Source organism: Capra hircus (genome assembly GCF_001704415.2).
Source record: "Capra hircus breed San Clemente chromosome X unlocalized genomic scaffold, ASM170441v1, whole genome shotgun sequence".
In the NCBI taxonomy this organism is placed as follows: Eukaryota; Metazoa; Chordata; class Mammalia; order Artiodactyla; family Bovidae; genus Capra; species Capra hircus.
The window spans coordinates 11,455,597-11,478,960 of record NW_017189516.1 but is presented as its reverse complement, the minus strand read 5'-3'; the positions used below and the strand labels follow the sequence as shown (position 1 = coordinate 11,478,960).

At 39.1% G+C, this 23,364-nt stretch overlaps 1 protein-coding gene across 2 annotated transcripts in view; it reads left to right on the top strand.

Annotated features, from left to right (window-relative positions):
- IGBP1 (immunoglobulin (CD79A) binding protein 1) overlaps positions 1 to 23,364 on the top strand; it is a 45,283-nt gene that overhangs the window by 2,734 nt on the left and 19,185 nt on the right. For both annotated transcript variants that reach the window (XM_005700707.3, XM_018043890.1), the window contains exons 3-5: positions 7,061 to 7,256; positions 9,199 to 9,278; positions 10,014 to 10,126. In XM_005700707.3, the coding sequence (XP_005700764.3) occupies positions 7,061 to 7,256; positions 9,199 to 9,278; positions 10,014 to 10,126 (389 nt within the window). The remainder of the gene's footprint in view (positions 1 to 7,060; positions 7,257 to 9,198; positions 9,279 to 10,013; positions 10,127 to 23,364) is intronic.

Here is a 23,364-nt window from a genome sequence, read left to right as displayed (position 1 = left end):
CCTCATATGTGAAGTATAAGTAACAATGGTAGCTATCTCATAGGGTTAAGAGGCATTAATAAAATAAACCATGTAAAACAGCTGGCACAGTATCTGGCACATAGTAAATATTCTATGTTACCTACTATTAGGCCATGCTAAAGAGCTTGAACTTTGGTTGGTGACTTGGGATCCACTGGAGGTCCCCCCCCCAATCCCACCGCAAAGAGTAGCAAGGTCATATTTGCACTTTAACTTGCATAATCTGGCAGCAGTTAGGAAGCATTCCGAGGGAGAAGATTAGATCCAGTTAGGTCACAGAGGTAATGGAGGCCTTACTATCCCAATGGCAGAAGGGATGGGGGGATATATTTATTTATAGGGTTGAATCTGCAGAAAACCTGGTGATCAGTTTGTTTTGGCAGGTAGGGTAGAAGGAAGCAGCATGGGAGATGTCTATGTTTCTGACGTAGTTGGAAGACTGTGGAACTCATTGAGATGGGGAATAGAAGAGGAAGAGTAGATAGGGGAGAGTATGAATTCTGTATTGAGACATGTTGCATTTAAGGTGCCTAGAAGACATCCAAGTAGAGGTATCTGTAGCATGAAACTCTGGAGAGGCCTGGTCTAGAGAGCTGAAAATTGATTGATTCATTTAACATATTTATTGAGCCTTTACTGTGTGCCAGGAACTGTTCTAGGTAATGGAGAACCAGAGTCCATGCCCTCATGGAGTTCTTATTTTGGTGGAGGAGACAGACAGTAAATAAAAATGTGACTTTAGTGGTAAGGGCTTTAAATTATAAAGTACGGTTAAGAGCTAGTGAGCAACAGAATGATTTTTGAGGAAATGGGATAGACTGATATGAAGTGGAATTCAGTGTCATGTCCTCTGTAAGAAGGTAGAGGTAGCCTGTTGGCTTATACCAGTTTAAACAGTGAATTTGGTATCCAAATAATTGCAATGTATCAAAAAAAAAAAAAAAAAACCAACTAAACGCAGTAGAGAGATACAAATGGTGTTTTAGAGAATGACCAGGGAGTGATCATATCTGGTTGGAGGGATAAGGGAAAGATTTCACAATGTAGTAGCATTTAAGATGAGGAGAAGCTTGGTTAAAAATGTAAATTACAGGTTTGCCTGAATGTAAAAGTAATTAATACTCGTGAAAGTTGGAAAACAGAATTTTTTTTAATTAAAAATAAGCTTTCATCTTAGCACTGAGATGATCTTCGTTAACTTCCTGATGTCTTTCCTTTCAGATATATAGTTATTTTAGTTAATACATTTGGAGGAATGCCATTTTTTCTTTTTTAAAACCTGACATCCTATTGTGATTTCCTTTGTCTTTTGAAGCCAAGATATTTAATGGTTAAATAGTATCAGTCTTATAATTATTTAAGCTAATCTTTTATTGTCAAATGCCTAGACTGTTAATGAGTAGAGGTTTTTATTTGATTTTGTTATTCTAAGTCATGCTACAAAGAAACATAAATGTATCTCTCACTGTTTCCTTAGAATAGATTTCTAGAAGGACCAGTAAGTGCCTAGATTAAAGGGTTTGAATATTTTAAGACTCTTGATGGTAACAGTATTGCTTTCCATAGTAACAAAGTTTCAAAGTATATCCCTCCCCCCCCCCCCAGATGGGCAAACAAGAAAGATACCTCATTGTTTTGATTTGTATTTCTTTGGTTAAAAGCTTGATCTTTGAACTTTTTTTTTAATGCCCAACAGACGAGATATCAACATTATGTTTTTGTTAATGGCTCCTATATTTATATACTAGCTCAGGCCTTCCCTGACCTTCAGACTCGTGCTTCCAGCACTGTTTGTGGATGTTTCACAGCCACCTCAAACTTAACTTGCCATAAATTGAATTGTTGGCTTTTTAATCCCCAAATGTATCCTCACACTCAAGTCCTAAGGATCTCAATAAAGAGACTGCCATTCACCCAGTTGTTTTAAGCTAGAAACCTAGGAGTTGGCTTCAGTTCTTCCCTTCTGGATTGCCGCATCCAGTCCATCAACAAGGCCTACCAGTTCCAGCTACAAAATATACCTAATGTCCTTCTGTTTATCTCTTTCTCCACTGTCATACCTTCACTTAGGCCAGCAGCATGTCTTATCTAAAATATCCAAGCTGTTAGCTATAAAGACGTGGATGATCTGCATCTGTCTCTCTCTGGTCTCATCATATATTGTACTCCCCCTGTTCACTGGACTCCTGCCATAATAGCCTTCTTTCAGTTCTGAACAGATCCAGCTCTTTCCTTCTACAGAATCTTTGTACGTGTTGTTCTCTTAGGGGGAAATGCTCTTCATTTATGTCTTTCTGGGCTTTGTCTTTTTTCACTACTAAAATGTATACTCCATGAGAGCAGTAGCCATTTCTCTCTTGTTCTCTGTGATGTGTCTAGCACAGGGCCTGGCATATAGAAGGTGCTCAAAAAACGTCTTGTTGACAAGCGGCATGTGGGGACAACATGAGCAAAAAAAGCCTAAGGCAAGGTACTTTGAGGTATGTACAGGAAATGGAGAAGAGTCTGGTTTGGCAGAAGCTAAAAGTAGTATGGTCAGAGGACTCTAGGGAAGTGATGTGTATAGAACACTGAAAAGGAAGAGGGATGCAGAAAGACAAGTTAACATGTTATAATAGTACTCCAACTGGGAAGAGATGATAAGTTACAACTGTCAGATACTACTTTTGCAAGAAGCATTTATATGATTAGAAAACAAATTGTTTAAATCCTTATTCAATTTCTGTAAGTCCTCCATCCTCTGCCTCATTTACACACTGAGGTCATCCTACATAAAACACCTAAGTAGTATGTCCTCTCTGTCTCTCTCAAAGCATGTTTCTTCATGTATCTTCTCTACTCTTAATTCCCATCTTTGAGGAGTAAGTGTAAGTCTTGTTGATTAATTGAACCTACATTCTTTTGACAGAAGTGGAGAAGTAGAAGCTGGGTAAATAATGAGTCTAGTTTAGGACTTACTGAATTTAGGTCATGATGTGACCACTGGACAGCTGTGTCCATAAACAGATGGAAATGTGTAACTAAAACTTATGAGACTGTTTTGCAGCTAGTGATAAAAATTCAGGAGCATCGATGGATATGGATCAGTTCAGTTCAGTCACTCAGTCGTGTCCGACTCTTTGCGACCCCATGAATTGCAGCACGCCAGGCCTCCCTGTCCATCACCAACTCCCGGAGTTCACTCAGACTCACGTCCATCGAGTCAGTGATGCCATCCAGCCATCTCATCCTCTGTCGTCCCCTTCTCCTCCTGCCCCCAATCCCTCCCAGCATCAGGGTCTTTTCCAATGAGTCAACTCTTCTCATGAGGTGGCCAGAGTACTGGAGTTTCAGCTTTAGCATCATTCCTTCCATAGAAATCCCAGGGCTGATCTCCTTCAGAATGGACTGGTTGGATCTCCTTGTAGTCCAAGGGACTCGCAAGAGTCTTCTCCAACACCACAGTTCAAAAGCATCAATTCTTCGGCACTCAGCCTTCTTCACAGTCCAACTCTCACGTCCATACATGACCACTGGAAAAACCATAGCCTTGACTAGATGGAAAAAAAAAACATGCAGAGAGAAAAAACCCAAGGATAAAACCTTGGGGCAAATTAAAGAAGAAGGATGAGAAAGAAAAGGGCAGTCAGAGATAAGAGACTCAACAAGGTACAGATGGGAGTACTTATAGAAAGAAGCCCGGGGAAGATAAAGAACAAATGTCATGTCTTTGAAGTTTCTCCCTACCTGTCTCCCCTCCCAGATACTATAGCATTTAGTTTTTGTTACTTATCTGGGCATAACTATCTGTTATTCTCTAGGCTTGGAACTTCTAAAGGTCAGAGACCATGACTAATTGTATCCTTAGTATTGTAATTATGTCATTGTATATCCTTGGTACCCAACCCAGTACTTGGATCATGGTAGGTACTTGAGGTATCTTTGGGAAGGACAGAGTGATCATCAGAAAGATGGAAGCAATATGGTGTAGCAGAAAAATCCTGGGCTTTTGAGTCAGACCTGGGGTGACCCATCCAATTTCTGCCACCTAATAGATGGGGCATCATCTAGCCCCTCTCAACTTTTAATTTTTCTCATCTGCTAACGTTATTTATATTGCTGCTTACAAAGCACTTTCATGAGTATTGGTCATCTGATCCTCTTAACAGTGCCATGAAGCAGATATTATCCCATTTTAGAAATAAGGAAATGGGCTCTCAGTATTGACTTGTCCAAAGTTACATGGCTAGTAAGTGGTCAGGCTAGGATTTAAACTCAGGTCTTCAAATTACCAATTCTAGTGTTGTTTAGAACAGAGAGAAGAGTGGTCATTTGAAAAGACAGAACAGGTTAGGGGAAAGGCACTGGTAGAGTGAAAAATTGTAACTGCAAATGACAGGGAGGATAGTTGATTGAGTGAGGCCTGAAAGAATGTGGATGGGGACTGGATTGATAGTGGAATGGTAAAGACATTTCCTTGGTAAAGACAACAGTGCCTCCTTAAAGGCAAGAGAAGAGGAGGAAAGCTGACACTATAAAGATTTGAAGGTAAAAAGGGAAATTGATATTGACTGGTCATCTGATTAGCATGATGGTGGCATGGATTTCACAAAAGATGAAGAAGATGATAACTGAACAAGAGTGACCATTGCACTGAAGTTTAATCATACAAATTTGTCGTTGAATCATTTGACAACAAATTTGTAATTGGTTAGCTCTCTTCAGCAGCTTGGGAACAGAAAGGGGAATGATGAAAGTTGCCCAGAGTCAGAAGGGTGACAGGCACTGGGTGATAAGGATTGTTTGCATGTAGTGGCTCACCATGGGAAATCTAGAACAGTGATGAAGGTCTAGGACAGTGCCCTAAGATTTCGTCACAGTGCTTGGGTAGGAGAGATGTTGGGAGCCTTTCTCTGATTTAACCAAGGTAGTTTTATCTTTTATTGCTTATTGGAGTTCAAAATAAGCTCTCATAAGAAGCAAGGATTCTTCTGCTAAGAAAGGTTTAAAAAACACTGGCCTCAAAGATCAGGTATTCAGGAGCTTAGAAGTCCCAAAGATGACTAGGAACAAAGTCGTAGGAGCAAAGGAAGTAGAGAAGAAAGACCAGAGAGTGCAATTAGACTGCATATGTGTGGAGGGTAGGAAAGGAAGCATAAGAACCTTGTTCAGAGGCCCAGCAGACTAACGCAGAATTTACCCCAGGTTATATACATTTAAGGTCCTGGTATTCTTTTTTTTCCTGACTTAGATACATCAGGAAAGAGGGTGGGGTAGGAGTGGCATCAGAGTTTAATGTTCTCAAGCGATGTCTGTAATAGCATTCATGAACTAGGATTGACCTGTGTAGTGTTTTACTCAGAAGGCCACCTATGATGGTGCTGTGACATTTATTTGTAACGTTGCATAAAGTACCCACTTGTTAATTAAAAGGAATAGAAGAGCCTAAAAGTTTCTATAATAAAGAATGTTTCCAGAGCAGTGGTTCTTGACTTTTTGTGGGTCATGGACCTCCTTTAACGTCTTCTCAGCAAAAAAAAAAAAAAAAGCGTATAAATAGAGTTCTATACGTAATTGGAGGGAGTTCAAAGACACCCTTCCTCCCCAAATTCTGTCCATTGAAGTCAAGTTAAGAATTCCAGATTTGAGTGAACACTTGCAGAGAAGCATCTGATCCCGGAGGTCTGGAGTGGAGTTCTAGACATAGGTATTTCAAGATACTTCTCTTGGAAACTGTGGAGTTTTTCCTTTATTCCTCTTTCCCTCAAGCCCTTACATCCAATAAATCAACAAATACTGCTTTATATTTTAATTACATCTGGATCTTACCACCTCCCTATTTCAAGTCACTCTCAACCTGGATTATGGCAGTACCCTCTTAAATTGATTTTCCTGCTTCCACCCTTGCCTCCCAGCCTCTCACAGTCCAGTCAGAGTAGTCTGTTAAAAAAGTTTTCACATCATGTATTCTATTTTAAAGCTTCCAGTGACTTTCTCTTCTCATTCAAAACATTTTGACATCTGATATTTCATGTCTTATTAGCCTGTTGGGTTCTATATGGCCCTGGCTATCTCTCTGACCTCATTTTGTATCATCTTCCATGCCAACCACACTGGCCTCCTTGCTATTCCTCAAACATGTCAGGGCAGCACTCTCCCACCCAAGGACCTTCATATTTGCTTTTTCCCCTTAGAACACTCTTCCAGATCCTGTCATGGCTTCTGTACTTATTTCCTTGAAGTCTTTGCTCAAGTGTCACCTCTTTAGAGAAGTCTCTCCTGAACACCCCTACTTTCACACCATCATTCTATCCAGTTTACCTTGCCTTTTTTTTTTTTTGGCTTGTTCAGAGGACTTATCACCACCTGACATCTATTTCTTTTTGACTGCTCACACTAGAATGAAAGCCTCAGGAGAGCAAGGACTCTTTTGTAAGTACTGTTGTGGCTCAAGCACTGAGAACAGTGCATGTCACACAATAAGTACTCAGTAAATAGTTGTCCAGTGAGTGATAGATGACATACTAGAATGCATCTTGGAAAAGGCAGGCAGGGTGGATATGAGTCTTTAAATTATACAGGATGAGTCAGAAGAGCTGGAAACATTTTGCCCAGAAGAAAAGAAGAGATGACCATTTTTTAGGAATTCCTGCATCAATGGCAGGTAAATAAAAAGTCTATGATTATTTGAAGCTGTAATTCCCAAATGGACATTGTATGATACTAAGCACCTGACCTAATAAAGGTTGATGTCATAAAATTACTAAAGTACTCCCATCTCGAAAGATGATGGGAACAGTTGCTCAGATCAGGTTTCCTCTATATTTCTCTGGCTTTAGAATGTATTTCTCCGCCTCTACTGATCCCTTCCTCGCCTTGTAGTCTTGTGAGAATGGCCTTGATGGCAAATTCTGAGGTATAAAATCATTATTTTTGCCAAAGTGAAAATCATCATCCTTACGACCTGATCATTTGCAAAGGTAAAATCATATTTTGGCCTTCTTTTCAAGGAGCACTTCTTTATTTTTAAGTTCATGGGAAATACTTTTCTGTGGAACAGATACAAGCAGAAGAAGGAGGTGGAGCATAGGTTGTCTGCACTGAAATCTGCTGTGGAAAGTGGTCAAGCAGATGATGAGCATGTTCGTGAATATTACCTCCTTCACCTTCGAAGGTGGATTGGTATCAGCTTAGAAGAGATTGAGAGCATTGACCAGGAGATAAAGATCTTGAGAGAAAAAGACTCTGCAAAAGAGGTAAGCCTGGTCACTGCCTAAACAGCTCAAAAAGCTACTGTCAGAGATTTGAATCTTCTACAGGAGAGTAATCAAATTAAAATCCTTTCATGTTTCCATAAAATCACTGTTTTTATTAACCTTAGTGGAGGAAGGCTGAAGGTTCTCTAGGATAGCTTTCTCTCTAGTTTATAGTAGTGTTCCCTAGTGCTTTCTGACTGTAACACAGTTCTAGTCTTCTGTAATTTTGTGACATGCCAGGAGAGGGGGAGTCTTCTCCGAAGTGAAAACTGCTTTGGGCTGTGAGCAGTCATGACTGGGGGCTTCCCGGGTGGCGCTAGTGGTCAAGAACCTGCCTGCCAGTGCAGGAGCCATAAGAGATGCAGGTTTGACCTGTGGGTCGGGAAGATCCCCTGGGGGAGGGCACGGCAACTCACTCCTGTATTCTTGCCTGGAGAATCCCATGGACAGAGGAGCCTGGCAGGCCAGAGTCCATAAAGTCAGAAAGAGTCAGAAATGACTGAAGCAACTTAGCACACACGCAATCATGACTGCTGAAGGAAGGCATAGGGAGGTGTGCCTTGAAAATCTGTGCTTGACTGTAATAAACAGGAAGAGGGATAGGATGGGAATGAAGAAGAAAAGTGGGACTGGAGAAGAGAGAGAAAAAACTTAAAAAGAAGATAAAAGACATGAAATATGTTTTGTTTGGGGGAGAAATCAAAAGTTAACCTTACACAGTGATATACTGACACCATAGGTCACCCAAGTATGAAACACAGCAAGGACCTCTATGCACAAAATGTTAGGCATAATGGTAAAGAAAACTTGGTATAATACCACTTTGGCTGTACCTGAAGACCATAACTATGTTTTGGAGCTGATTTTTCAAAATGTTGGGCTCTGTGTTGGGGTTTCATACATAGCAGAGCAGCTGCCTCACTGTGATCTATTGAAAGTCAGCCCTCAACACAAGGGTTTGTTTAAAAAAAAAAAAAAAAAGAGGGAAGAATTATAGAAAAGAAAAAAAAATATCTGGCTCTGCTACCGGTTACTTTTTGGTTCAGGATATAACATGAATTGAGTTGTATTAATCAACTAGCTGCAGCCATTTAAGTCCTCAGAGAACTCTTGCTAATTTGATTTGTACTAATTAGCCCAGGAGCTTTTGCCTCAGGGTAACATCAACCTAGTTCCTTATGTTAAGGGATCAAAGAACGAACAATTAATATTCTAAAGCTGTAAGGCCCCTTGACTATATCTAGATGAATGGGTTTCAAACCCATTACTATGAGGCTGGACTATTCTGGATCCTCCTGTCTCCTTCTTTGTTGTTTGTTTTTATTCTCTCTCATTTGGGATTGGGATTGGCTATGTAAGTGATGTTACAAAGTGAACATTTTTTCTTAGACCATAGTTTGTTTTGGTATGCCCCTGAACAGCCAAGATTCCTTGAAACATTTCTGTACACCTGTATATGAAAGATACTAACCCATTCTTCCTCCCCCTCTTGCATTTAGGAACATCCACTTCTAAAACACCCTAGGGAGCTCTTGACATTTAATAGCATAATTACATTGGACAGGGTTTTAGCAGAAAGGTCTTAATAATTCAGCTTTAGCCCTGAAAGCCAGGCTGAGGAAAGGGGCTTCAAATTCAGCTCAAGAGGTTTAGGTGGAACATGGAAGAAAGCTTTGGAATCTGCCTCTTTGGAGGGGAGAGTTTTAAAGTCAAGTAATTTTTCACTTGTGAAATGGTTCCTGGAAGAGCTTTCTCTTCCTCCCTTTCCAGCATGATACTTGGGCCATCTCAGGAGAGCTAACCAACCTCCACCATTGGTATTCTGCTAATATATCTTAGAGTCTGATAAACAGGGTTTTTCAAGCACCTAAAGACTTAAGAACCTGCATAGTGGGGTGGGCACAATGACAAATACACTTATGATAATTAATTTCCTTTTTAGGCATCAACTTCGCAGTCATCTCGTCAGGACAGGCCTCCAATGAAACCATTTGTTCTCACTCGGAACATGGCCCAAGCCAAGTAGGTGGTATTAAAAAGTGGGTTGCCTTTGCAAGCCCCCTATTTTTATGGTTCATTTACAGTGCATGAGTAACAGAATGGGCATTGTTAAATAAAGGTCATGGCTTCACCTGGGGAAACTATTCTTCCATCAAAGGAATATTATCTCTTCCAATACTTTCTCTGTAGCTCTCATCATCAGACATTTCCCTTACAAACTTGAGCTTAAAACCAGGCTCAAAAAGAAGCCAACAAAAACAAATAATTAATGAATGAAATACAGAAAGAAGGAAAAAAGAATCTAAAGAAGAATTGTAGCCCTTAAAGCTGTTTCTCATTGTTTGCTTCAGCTGCAATTCTCAAATGGTCATGTTTGCCTATCTAGGTTTTAATTCTGAGATTAAAGATGAACCTCTTCCATAAGGTTGCAGAAGAATCTCCTTCCTCTGTGTATCTTTTAGACCCACCAAGAATAAATACTCCTTCCATTATATCATCATTCTGTGGGGCATTAGCCTCTGAGATTGCTTATTGGGAGATAAGTCTGGGCCTTTATCTTCTTGTGAAAGCTCTTGCCTTTAATTCTCCTCCCTGGATGTCTCTCTTCACTGTCCTCACAGGAATTTACACAACTCCTCAGAGGATAGCTGGATAAGGGAGCAAGGAGGAAACAGATACAAGCTTTACCACTAAACAGAAGAGGCTTTTTATGTGCTATTTATGTTTACTTTTCTAAATGTAGTGTGATTCTTACAGAGTATTTGGAGCTGGTTATCCAAGTCTGGCATCTATGACAGTGAATGACTGGTATGAACAGCATCGGAAATTTGGAGCATTACCAGATCAGGGAATAGCCAAGACAACGTCAGGTATGAAGGGGTGGGAGGCAAGTAGTTATACTACTACACTACTGGTCCCTAACGCTCTAGCAGTTAAATTCAGACCACGTATCATTGCCCTTTAGAGCAAAAGAAATCTGGACAAAGATTCTGAATAACAGATTCTAGTGAATATTTTATTTCATTTATTATTAAAGTAAATAGCATGTGATTCTGGGAAGATGGAGGCAGTGAAGCAGCATAGTTTTTTAATTTTTCCATATATCATGGCATAAAAACAGACTGAACAGATAGATAGCAAAGCCAAAAATCCACAGTTAGCAGTTCTGCTTCTGGTAACAGCAGAGTAGGTTGTTATCAGGCCAACCCCTCCTATAGATAACAGTTACAGGCTGAGCAGAATATAACAAAACAGCTATCTGGAGGCCCTGAGAGTGACCAAAAGGAGACACAGACGGCAGGGCAGTCACCAATGAGAAGGTAATGGTACTTGGATCTTCTTGTGGGTAAGAACTTTAGCTTACTGTGTTCTTTGAGCTCACCTTGGTAATTAGATCATACTAGGTACTTGCAGGTGTCTTTGGGAGGGAAAGGTAGAGTTGGTAGTCATTAGATGGAAGCAGTATGATATAGCAGAAAAAGCATGGTCAGATCTGGAGTAACCAATGACTCCTACCACTTAATAGGACAATCATAGCCCCTCTGAGCCTATTTTCCATATCTCATGTATTATCTGACTTTATATTCTTAACAACCCCATAAAGCAAACATTCTTATTCCCATTTTAGAATGAGGAAATGGTATCTGAGAAGTGACCCAAAGTAAACATAGCTAGAAAGTGGCCAAGCTAGAATTTTAATACAGGCCCTAAAATTCCCAGTTCTAATGCCGTTTCCACTATAGCACAGAGAAAAGTGCTCATTTGAAAGGGTTTTCTGTGTTTTTATAGCTTTTCATCCATGGGCAGGCTGCAGTTGCTGTAATATGGAGATAAATAAAACTTGGATAGAAACCTGCAGTCTTATAGTTTGAGGAATGAGAGAACAGATTCAGGATGATTATAGCCTCTGAAAACTGAGGAGATATCCCAGGAGAGAAACCACTGAGGAGGAGCCCTAATTCTCTATATAAACCCTTCCCAAATCTCTGGCAGACTGCTAAACTATGCATGCATAGGATTGATTCCAAGCACCCTCAGTAAGTCTAAAATAATGAATGGATAATCCAGCTTTACCCAATACAGAGAAAGAGAACTTGGAATTTTCATTCTAGAGAAATTAAGTGAGAAATAGCTAAATAAAAAATCAGTACTTTTTACAGAATTCGGAATCTCTAACATATCATTCAGAAAGTTTGGGATTCAATTCTAAACTACTATATGGAAAAAGAAAATGTGACTTATGCTCAAGAGGAAAAGCAGTCAGTGGAGACCAACCCCAAGGTGATTCTGATGTTGAAATCAGCAGACAGGACTTTAAAGCAGCTTATTTCTATGCTCACGGGCATAGGGGAAAATATGCTTGTAATGAATGAAAAGGTAATAAATCTCAAAGAAGTAGAAACTATACACAAAAGATTCCAGAACTGAAAAATATAATATCTGAAGTTTAAAAATTAAAACAGACTCATAGATACAGAGGGGGAAATGGGTGGTTGCCATGGGAGAGGGAGGTTGCAGAGGTGAAATAGGTGAAGGGGATTAAGAGCTACAAACCTCACTTGTGCACACACATAGAGAAAAGATTGCAGAGACTGCCCCTTGCATGATCTTGGGCCATTTTTGCTTATGCCAGTCTGTCCAGGCAACTTCTACACAACACCAGTCTGAGCGTGACTCTCACTTGGCAGCAAATTTCTATGGTCTTCATTACCTACTGGAGGGAAACCAAGGTCATATAGATTTTATCCTATGTTACCTTCAATAGTTTTATATTTTACATTTATGTCTATGATCCATTTTAAGTTAAATCTTATGATAGGTGTAAGGTCTATGTCTTAGCTAAGACTCTGTAAATAATTTTGTCATACAGATGGACTTAGCAACTCCATAATCTTATAGTCTAAAAGGTCAAACTTACCCTACGGGATAAGAGAGATGTTTAATTAATATTCTTTTTTTCTCATTGCAGAAAAGGGCATTCTTCCTTGTATAAAATTTGGAAACTAGAGATAGTAAAAAAAAAAAATTCACAAATAATCTACAATCAGATAATTAATCTTAAAAAAAGAAGAGCTACAAACCTCTAATTATAAAATAAATAAGCCACAGGGATGTAATATATAGAATAAGGAATGTGGTCAATAATATCATAACTTTGTGGGGACAGATGGTTACCAGACTTACGGTGATCATTTTATAATATATGCAAATGTCAAACCACCGTAATGCACCTGAAACTAACATATTGTATGTCAACTATATTTCAGTTTTTTAAAATTTGAATAAGCATAATAGCAAATTCTGGATAGGGAAATGGCAACCCACTCCAGTATTCTTGCCTGGGAAATCCCATGGACAGTAGAGTCTGATGGGCTACCGTCCATTGGGTTGAAAAAGATTCAGATAGGACTAAGCAACTAAACAACAGTAGCATATTGGCAATGACAGAAGAAATGGTTAAATTGAAGATAGATCAATAAAAATTAGCCAATCTGAAAATCAAAAGATTAGAAAAAAATGAAGAGTCTCAATGACTTGTGGAAAAATGTAAAAAGGTTTACCATGTGTACATTTGGAATAGTAAGAGAGGAGAAAGAGAGATAAGGGGACATAAAAATATTTTTGAAGAAATAATGGCTGAAATTTTCCCCAAATCTGTGAAAGGCAAATTGAGAGATTCAGAAATTTCAGTAAGCCCCAAGCAAGCATGTTGAATACAATGCAAACCACACATAGGCATGTTGTAGTCAGACTGCTGAAACAAAAGTAAAATTTTGAAAGCGGTCAGAGATAAAGTACATATTACACATAGAAGAACAATGATATGACTTGTTGTCACCTTCCCATTTGGAACAGTGGGTCCCAGAACTACTGCCTCAATTAAACACCTCAATTTAAAAATGAGCAAAAGACCTTAATAGGCACCTCACCAAAGAAGATTATACAGATGGCAAATAAGCATATGAAAAGATGCTCAACATCGTATGCCATTTGTTGTTCAGTCGCTAAGTCATGTCTGACCGTGACCCATGAACTGCAGCACACCAGGCTTCCCTGTCCTTCACTATCTCCCAGAGTTTGTTCAAACTCACGTCCATTGAGACGGTGATGCCATTCAACCATCTCATCCTCTTTCACCCACTTTTTCTGCCCTCAGTCTTTCCCAGCATCAGAGTCTTTTCCAATGAGTCAGCTCTTCACATCAGATGGCAAGAGTTTTGGAGCTTCAGCTTCAGCATAGTCCTTCCAGTGAATATTCAGGGTTGATTTCTTTTAGGATTGACTGGTATGCTCTCCTTGCTGTCCAAAGGACTCTCAAGAGTCTTCTCCAGCACCACAATTCAAAAGCATCACTTGGCACTCAGCCTTTTTTTATAGTCCAACTCTCACATCTGTACAAGACTACTGGAAAAACCATAGCTTTGACTATATGGACCTTTGTCAGCCAAGTGATGTCTCTGCTTTTTAATATGCTGTCTAGGTTTGACATAGCTTTTCTTCCAGAAGCAAGCATCTTTTAATTTCATGGCTGCAGTCATCATCCACAGTGATTTCGGAGCCCCCCAAAATAAAGTCTGCCACTGTTCCCATTTTTTTCCCATCTATTTGCCATGAAGTAATGGGACCAGGTGTCATGATCTTAGTTTTCTGAATGTTGAGTTTTAAGCCAGCTTTTTCACTCTCCTCTTTCACCTTCATCAACAGTTCCTCTTTGCTTTCTGCCATTCGAGTGGTATCATCTGCATATCTGAGGTTGCTGATATTTCTCCTGGCAGTCTTGATTCCAGCTTATGATTCATCCAGCTCTGCATTTTGCATGATGTACTCTGCATATAAGTTAAATAAGGAGGGTGACAGTATAAAGCCTTGACATACTCCTTTCCCAGTTTGAACCAGTCCATTGTTCCATATCCAGTTCTAACTGTTGCTTCTTGACCTGCATACAGGTTTCTCAGAAGGCAGGTAAAGTGGTTTGATATTCCCATCTCTAGAATTTTCCATAGTTTGTTGTGATCCACACAGTCAAAGGCTTTTGCATAGTCAATGAAGCAGAAGTAGGTGTTTTTCTGGAATTCTCTTCCTTTTTCTGTGATCTAACAGATGTTGGCAATTTGACCTCTGGTTCCTCTGCCTTTTCTAAATCCAGCTTGTACATCTAGAAGCTCTTGGTTCACATACTGTTGAAGCCAAGCTTGAAGAATTTTGAGCATTACCTTATAAGCATGTGAAATGAGCGCAATTGTGTGGTAGTTTGAACATTCTTTGGCATTGTCCTTCTTTGGGACTGAAATGAAAACTGGCCTTTTCCAGTCCTGTGGCCATTGTTGAGTTTTCCAAATTTACTGACATATTGAGTACAGCACTTGAACAGCATAATCTTTTAGGATTTGAAATAACTCACCTGGAATTCCATCACCTCCACTAACTTTGTAGTAATGCTTTCAAAGGCTCACTTGACTTCACACTCCAGAGTGTCTGGCTCTAGGTGAGTGACCACACCATTGTGGTGTCTGGATCATTAAGACCTTTTTTGTATAGTTCTTTGTATTCTTGCCACCTCTTCTGAATCTCTTCTGCTTCTGTTAGGTACTTGCCATTTCTGTCCTTTATCATGCTCATTTTTGCATGAAATGTTCCGCTGGTATCTCTGATTTTCTTGAAGAGATCTCTAGTCTTTCCCATTCTAGTGTTTTCTTCTATTTCTTTGCAGTGTTTACTTAAGAAGGCTTTCCTCTGTCTCCTTGCTATTCTTTGGAACTCTGCATTCAGTTGGGTCTGTCTTTCCCTTTCTCCTCTGCCTTTTGCTTCTTTTCTCAGCTATTTGTAAGACCTTCTCAGGCAACCAGTTTGCCTTCTTGCATTTCTTTTTCTTTGGGATAATTTTGGTCACCGCCTCCTGTGCAATGTTACAAATCTCCGTCCATGGTTCTTCAGACACTCTATCAGATCTAATCCCTTGAATCTATCTGTCACTCCCACTGTATAATCATAAGGAATTTGATTTAGGTCATACCTGAATGGCCTAGTGGTTTTCCCTACTTTCTTCAATTTAAGTCTGAATTTTGGAATAAGGAGCTCATGATCTGAGCCACAGTTGGTTCCAGGTCTTGTTTTTGCTCACTGTGTAGAGCATCTCCCCATATCCAAGGACAAAGGAGAAGCCACAAGGAGATAGTAGGAGGGGCACAATCATGTTAAAATCATATGTGATTAGGATATTGCACATTAAAGCAACAGTAACCCCACTACACCCCTAAAAGAATGGCCAAAATCCAGAACACTGACAACACCAAATGCTGGCATGGATAATGGAGTGACAGGAACTTCATTGCTGATGGGAATGTAAAGTGGTACAGACACTTTGGAAGACAGTTTGTCAGAAACATTCTCCTATCCTGCAATCCAGCAATCATGCTCCTTTTTACCCAGATGGGTTGAAAAGTTATTAATTGGTCCACACAAAAATTTCACACAAGTGTTTATAGCAGCTTTATTTATAATTGCCAAAAATTGGAAGTAACCAAGATGCCTTCAGTAGGCAAATGGATAGGCTGTGGTATATACAAACAATGGAATAATACTCATTGCTAAAAAGAAATGAACTATCAAGACCTAAAAAGACATGGAGGAATCTTAAATGCATATTGCTAAGTGAAAGAAGCTAATCTGAAAAGTCTACATACTGTATGATTCCAGCTGTATGACATTCTAGAAAAGGCAAAACTTATGGAGACAGTAAAAGGATTAGTGGTTGACAGGGATTAAAAGAAAGGAGGGATGAATAGGCAGAACACAGGATTTTTAAGGCAGAGAAACTATTCAGAATGATACCGTAATGGTGAATACATGCCATTATACATTTGCCCAAAACCATAGATTATACAACACGAAGAGTGAACCCTAATGTATACTATGGACTTTGCATGATAATGATGCATCATTGTGGGTTCATTGATTATAACAAATGTACCACTCTGATGCTTGATAGTCTGGGGAGGCTGTGCCTGTGTGGGACAGGGTACACAGCCACTGTGTACTTTGCATTCAGTTTTACTGTGTACTTAAATTGCTTTATTCTTTTTCTTAATATATATATTTTATTGAAATATAGTTAACTTATAATGTTTTTCAGGCACATAGCAAGGTGATTTAGTTATACATGCACACATACATTATTTTTGAAATTATTTTCCATCATGTGAAAAGTGAAAGTAATTTACTTGTATCCAACTCTTTGTGACCCCATGGACTGTAACCCACCAGACTCCTCTGTCCATGGCAAGAGTATTAGAGAGGGTTGCCATTTCCTTCTCCAGGGGATCTTCCTGACCCAGGGATTGAACCTGGGTCTTCTGCATTGCAGGCAGATTCTTTACCATTTGAGCCACCAGGAACCATATTGACTATAGTTCCCTGTGCTATGCAGTAAACCTTTGTTGTTGTGTGTTTCATATCTATTTTTTTAAATAGAAATCTAGCATTCTATTCATGCTAAGTCAAACAAGTGGAATCAAAATGTCATAATTTTTTAATTAGGCAAAAATTCATAAGTTTTATAAAATGTATATATTTTACGTATTTATATATGTATACAAAAGCTTTTCTACTAGATAAACACTTGAGAAAGAACATCAAAAAGATGGAGAAATTGGAAAACATAAACTAAATGAAATGGGAGCAATATTTCATATTCAATGAAATAGAAAAAGTAAAGCTAGATAAAAGTAAAAGATCATCATATAGTTCAGTTGTTTTTAAGCATGACTACTCATTAGAAACATATCTGGAGCTCTGGAGAAAAAAAGCAATACCTGGGCATTTGTATTTTTCAAAAAAATTCAAGATAATTCTGATATGCATTGCATGGCTTTTAAAAAGTGATTGCAGGTTTTTCCATTAAATTGTAGTTCTGGTAACACAGAGTTCTATTTTTCTGTTGACCAATCATGATACAATGGTATTAAGTGAGTAATAGTTAAATAATCACAATAGTAAAAGATACTTATCAGTTTCACATCAGTAGCCAGACCAAAAAATAAAAGGTAATTACAATTGTACACCATAATGGGAACATGATTAACTTAACTATATAAAATAATTACATAGAATTTGAGGGGGGTCAAGCCAAGGGATGTGGCAAGTGGAAGTGTGTACATGCACATGTTTTCATCCACCCACCCAGTCTGTGTCTTTTGGTTGGTGCATTTAATCCATTTACATTTAAAGGTAATTATTGATATATATGATCCTATTACCATTTTCTTAAGTGTTCTGGGTTTATTTTCTGTAGATCTTTTCCTTCTCTTTTGTGTCCTGCCTAGAGAAGTTCCTTTAGCATTTGTTGTCAAGCTGGTTTGGTGGTGTTGAATTATCTTTAACTTTTGCTTATCTGGAAATCTTTTGATTTCTCCATCAAATCTGAAGGAGAGTCTTGCTGGGTAGAGTATCTTGGTTGTAGCTTCTTCCTTTTCATCACTTTAAATATATTGTGCATTCCCTTATGACTTGTAGAGTTTCTATTGAGAAATCAGCTGATAGCCTGATGGGAGTTCCCTTCTATGTTGTTTGTCATTTTTCCCTTGTTGCCTTTAATATTTTATCTTTGTCTCTAATTTTTGTCGGTTTGATTACTGTGTGTCTTGGTGTGTTCCTCCTCGGGTTTATCCTGTCTAGGACACACTGTGCTTCCTGGACTTGGTTGACTATTTCCTTTCTCATGTTATGGAAGTTTTCAGCTATTATTTCTTCAAGTATTTTCTCAGGTCCTTTCTCTCTTCTCTTTCTGGGACCCCTATAACATGAATGTTGATGTGTTTAATGTCCCAGAGATCTGTTAGGCGTCTTCATTCTTTTTCATTCTTTTTTCTATATTCTGTTCTACAGCAGTGATTTCCACCATTCTGTCCTCCAGGTCATTTATCCATTCTTCTGCCTCAGTTATTCTGCTATTGATTACTTCTAGTGTATTGTTCATCTCCATTTGTTTGTTCTTTAGTTCTTGTAGGTCTTTGGTAAACATTTCTTGCATCTTCATTGTTTTCCTGAGATCCTGGATCATCTTCACTACCGTTCTGAATTCTTTTTCTGGAAGGTAGCCTATCTTCACTTCATTTAGTTGTTTTTCTGGGGTTTTATCTTGTCCCTTCATCTGGGCCATAATTTTCTGCTCTTTCATCATGATTAACCTTCTGTAATATGATTTTGGTTGTAGCTGCTATAAGACTGCTTCTTCTGTCGGCTCTCTGGTGGATGAGGCTAAGAGGCTTATGTAAGCTTCCTGATGGGAAGAACTGGCAATGGGAAAAACTGGGTCTTGCTCTGGTGGGCAGGGCCTTGCTTAGTAAAGCTTTAATCCAATTATCTGCTGATGGGTGAGGTAGCGCTCTCTCCCTGTTAGTTGTTTGGCCTGAGGTGACCCAGCCCTGGGGTCTGTGGGCTCTATGGTAGAGTTAATGGTGACCTCCAAGAGGGTGTACACCAAGCAGGACTTTCCCAGCCTGCTGCTGCCATTGCCGCTGTCCCTGTGATGATCCCTTGCCAAACCATGCATCCACAGGAGGCCCTTCAACATTAGCAGGTAGTTTTGGTTCAGTCTCTTGTGGGGTCACTGGTCCTTTCCCTTAGGTCTTGGAGCACACAAGATTTCGTTTGTACCCTCAAAGACTGTAGTCTCTGTTTCCCCAGTCCTGTGGAAGTCCTGTAATCAAATCCCACTGGTCTTCAAGGCCAGATTCCCTGGGGATTCCCAGTCCCTTTGTTGGATCCCCAGGCTGGGGAGCCTGACGTGGGGTTTAGAACCATCACAACAGTGGGATAACTTTGTTATTATTCTTCTGCAGTTTGTGGGTCACCTACTCAGCAGGTATGGGATTTGATTTTATCATGATCGTGCCCCTCCTACTGTCTCACTGTGGCTTCTTCTTTGTCTTTGGATGTGGGGTATCTTGTTTTGGTGGGTTCCAGTGTCTGCCTGTCAGTGGTTATTTAGCAGGTAGTTGCAATTTCGGTGCTCTCACAGGAGATGAGTACATGTCCTTCTACTTGCCATCTTGAAACAGAAGCCCCTTAAACTGCTTTAAATTCCCTGGCAGTCCAGTGGTTAGGGCTCTGTGCTTCCACTGCAGGGGGCACAGTTTTGATCCCTGGCTGGGAAACTAAGATCCCACAAGCTGCACAGCATGACCAAGAAAAAAAATAAAATTGCTCTAAAAATAAGGTCTATTTAAAAGAAAAATAATGCAAAGAGACAAAGATATAAAGTCAATGGAGAAATTAAAAGGGAAGAAGGCAAGAAAGAATGAACAAAACAACAAAAAATATAGGAAATGAACAGAAAACCAATAGAATGGTAGATTCTAATCCAGCTGATCAGTAATTATATTAAATATCAATGGAATAAACCTTCAAATTAGAAATCAGATTATCAGACTCACCTGTATACTGTCTACAAGAGGTACATTTTCTTTTTTTAATTATAGTTGATATTATATTATTTTCAGGTGTACAGTATTCATTATTATTGTAAATTATGCTCCATTATAAGTTATTACAAGATAATGAGTTTTGTTCCCTATGCTACATAGTATATCCTTATTGGTTATTTATATTATACATAGTAGGTGGTATCTGTTAATCCCATAACCCTAATTTGTCCCTCCCCACTTCCCTCTGCCCCCTGTCCCTCTGTTTTATATATCCATGAGTCTGTTTCTGTTTTACATATCCATGCATTTGTATTACTGTTTAGATTCCACATATGAGCGATATACATTATTTGTCATTCTCTGTCTTATTTTACTAAGCATAATACCCCCTAGGTACATTCATGTTGCTGCGAATTACAGAATTTCATTCTTTTTTTATAGCTGGGTGCATTGTGTATGTGTATATATATACCACATTTTCTTTATCCATTCGTCTGTTGATGGGTACTTGAGTTGCTTCTGTATAATTGGCTATTGAAAATTGTGCTGCTATGAACATTTGGTTGCATGTATCTTTTTGATTTAGTGTTTTCATTTTTTCTAGATATATACCTAGGAGTGGTATTGCTAGACCATATGGTAGTTCTGTTTTTAGTTTTTTAGGAACCTCCATGCTGTTTTACACAGTGGCTGTATCATTTACATGCCTATCAGCAGTACATGCGGGTTCCCTTTTCTCAACATTGTCTCCAGCATTTGTTATTTGTAGACTTTTTTATGATAGCCATTCTCACTGGTGGGAGATGATATCTCATTGTGGTTTTGATTTGCATTTTTCTGATAATTAATGATGTTGAGCATCTTATGTGCCTCTTAGCTGTCTGTATGTCTTTGGACAATTGTCTATTCAGGTCTCTGCCCATTTTTCCATTGGGTTGTTTGTTTTTGATGAAGAATTATATGAGCTGTTTATATATTTTGGATAATAACCCCTTATAGGTCACCTCATTTGTAAATATTTTCTCCCATTCTGTAGGTTGTCTTCTTGTTTTGTCAATATTTTCCTTTGCCTTGCAAAAGCTTTTAAGTTTAATTACATCCCATTTGTTTAGTTTTGCTTTTATTTCTTTTTACTTAGGAGACAGATCAAAAAAAATATTGCCACAATTTTTATGCCAGAGTGTTCTGCCTATATTCTCTTCTAGGAGGTTTATTGTTTCAGGTCTTAAATTTACATCTCTAATCTATTTTGAATTCATTTTTGTATATGGTGTGAGGGTATGTTCTAATCTCATTATTTTACATGTAGCTGTCCAATTTTCCAACCACCACGTATTGAAGAGACTGTCTTTTCTTCATTGTGCATTCTTGCCTTTTTTGTCATAGATTATTTGAACATAGATGAATGGGTCTATTTTTCTGCTCTCTATTCTATTTCATCAATCTATTTGTCAGTTTTTGTGTCAGTACCACCCTGTTTTGATTACTATAGCTTTGTAGTATAGTCTGAAGTCTGGGAGGGTTATACTTCTGGCTTTGTTCTTCATTCTCAAGATTTCTTTGGTAATTCAGGGTCTTGTGTGGTTCCATATGAATTTAAGGGTTGTTTATTCTAATCCTGTGAAAACATGGGTATTTTGATTTGTGTGCTCACTCAGGCAGTCGTGTCTGACACTTTGTGACCCTATGGACTATAGCCTGCCAGGCTTCTCTGTCCATGGGATTTTCCCAGCAAGAATACTGGTGTGGGTTGCCATTTCCTCCTCCAGAGGATCTTCCTGGAGCAGGGGTCGAACCCACATCTCCTGCATTGCAGACAGATTCTTTACCACTGAGCCATTCTGGGGAAGCCCTGAGTACTTTGATAGGGATTTCATTAAATCTGTAGATTGTTTTGAATAGTATGGCCATTTTGACAATTCATCCAATCCACAAGCATGGGATATATTTCCCTTTCTTTGTATCATTATTAGTTTCCTGCCGGGAGCAGGGAGTTTCCTGAGGCCTGGTCATGCCTTTGCATATGCCGAAGCCTTCTTCCTCATGACCTTTGCCATGGGCGGAATTCCTCACACTGGCTCCCGGCATCTCCCCCTTTTTTAATTCTTAAAACAGCCCTGTTCAGGCGCCACTTGCCGAGGTCCTTCCCTGGTGGATCCAGGGTAATTCGAAGGTGGGGACAGAATCGGCGTCCTAGGAAAAAACTTATTTAATTACAGATAGAGAGAGATTAGAAAACTAGCGGAGAAAAAGAGGCTGAATAACTTGGTTTACATGGAATACCAATCACCACCTACGTAGGCCACAGGTGTCTTTCCATTCTCCCGAAGGAGAGGAGGTACTGAGGCCTCCCTGGTCCGATCTTAGAAGCCCAGGCAAAATTAGTAGGATTGGTGAGTACCCACGTACCAGATGGGAATTCGGCCAGAAAATAGTAGGAGAGAAAAAGAGGCTGAATAACTTGGTTTACGTGGGATACCAATAAAATTCCAAGACAAGGAATTTGCACCATTTACATTGGGCCACCAGTGCCACTTGAATATCGGAAGGTGCCCCTCCTTGGGCTCCTTCTCGTATGGAACTTAAAAACTGGGGCAAGTAAGTAGACGTGGCGGGCACCCATGCTCCAGATGGGAATTCAGCCAGAAAAACGGAGAGCAAGAAAGAAGCGACATGAGGGAATCAGTCTTTCCAGAAACTGATCTGATTTCTTTATTTTTAGGTTTGCTTATATACCTTTTGTTATACATAGGGATGAATACAGAGTCACCCGGGGGTCAGCAGTCCTGACCTTTATCAAAATCAGGTGCTTCACATCAATGTATAAAAAAAAGGTCTTAGGGATTCCACATCATCTTCTGGCCATGAGGCCTGCTGACACTCCATGATCCTTTCTTTCTGATAACCAAAAAACTTATTTTTTCCTAGGGTATTTTTTCTTAAACCAGGCACCACCCTCCAAATAAAGTTGCATTCCTATAGGGTGAGGGTGTAGTGAGTTACAATCAAGAAAGGAATTTATTTAACCCAAGGTTAACATGATTAATCTTAAAGGTTAATACTTATTTCTCCTATATGGTTAAAGGTTAATACTTATTTCTCCTATATGCTAGTTATATTCATTATAAGGGCAGGGAATATGGAGATTTAGCAGCAAACATCAGCCCAACAAATGAAAACCCTTCACCAATGTTCCCCTTAAGATCTATTTAGTCTTAAGATACTGATAAAATTACATTTTTGCATAGCAAGGACACAGTGATTTATAACAAAGTACAGTGATCTATTATAAAAGAGAAAATTCATTAACTCAAAAAATCTAGTATTGCTAACATCAAAAACTACTATATTTCTTTTTCTATATTCCAAATACATTGATTAATATATTCCCAGGTGCCTAAGGATATGGAGGCCTGGTGGCAATCATTGACTCAACAATGAGAAAAAGCCCTATGCTAATTAAGATTTTCAAAATACTCGAAGCTCTCTGTGCTGTTTATGGTTGAGAGGTTGTCATACAAGCTAGTCTGTCAGCAGAGAGGTTTGACCTGAGACACTCTTGTCACACCCAGGGCAGGGAATTAGCAGCAATTATTGGCACAACAAATGAAAAAGTCCTCACCAATATAATTCCTAACCAACCCACTATACTAACAATTTCCAGCTTCCCAAAAGAATCTGCC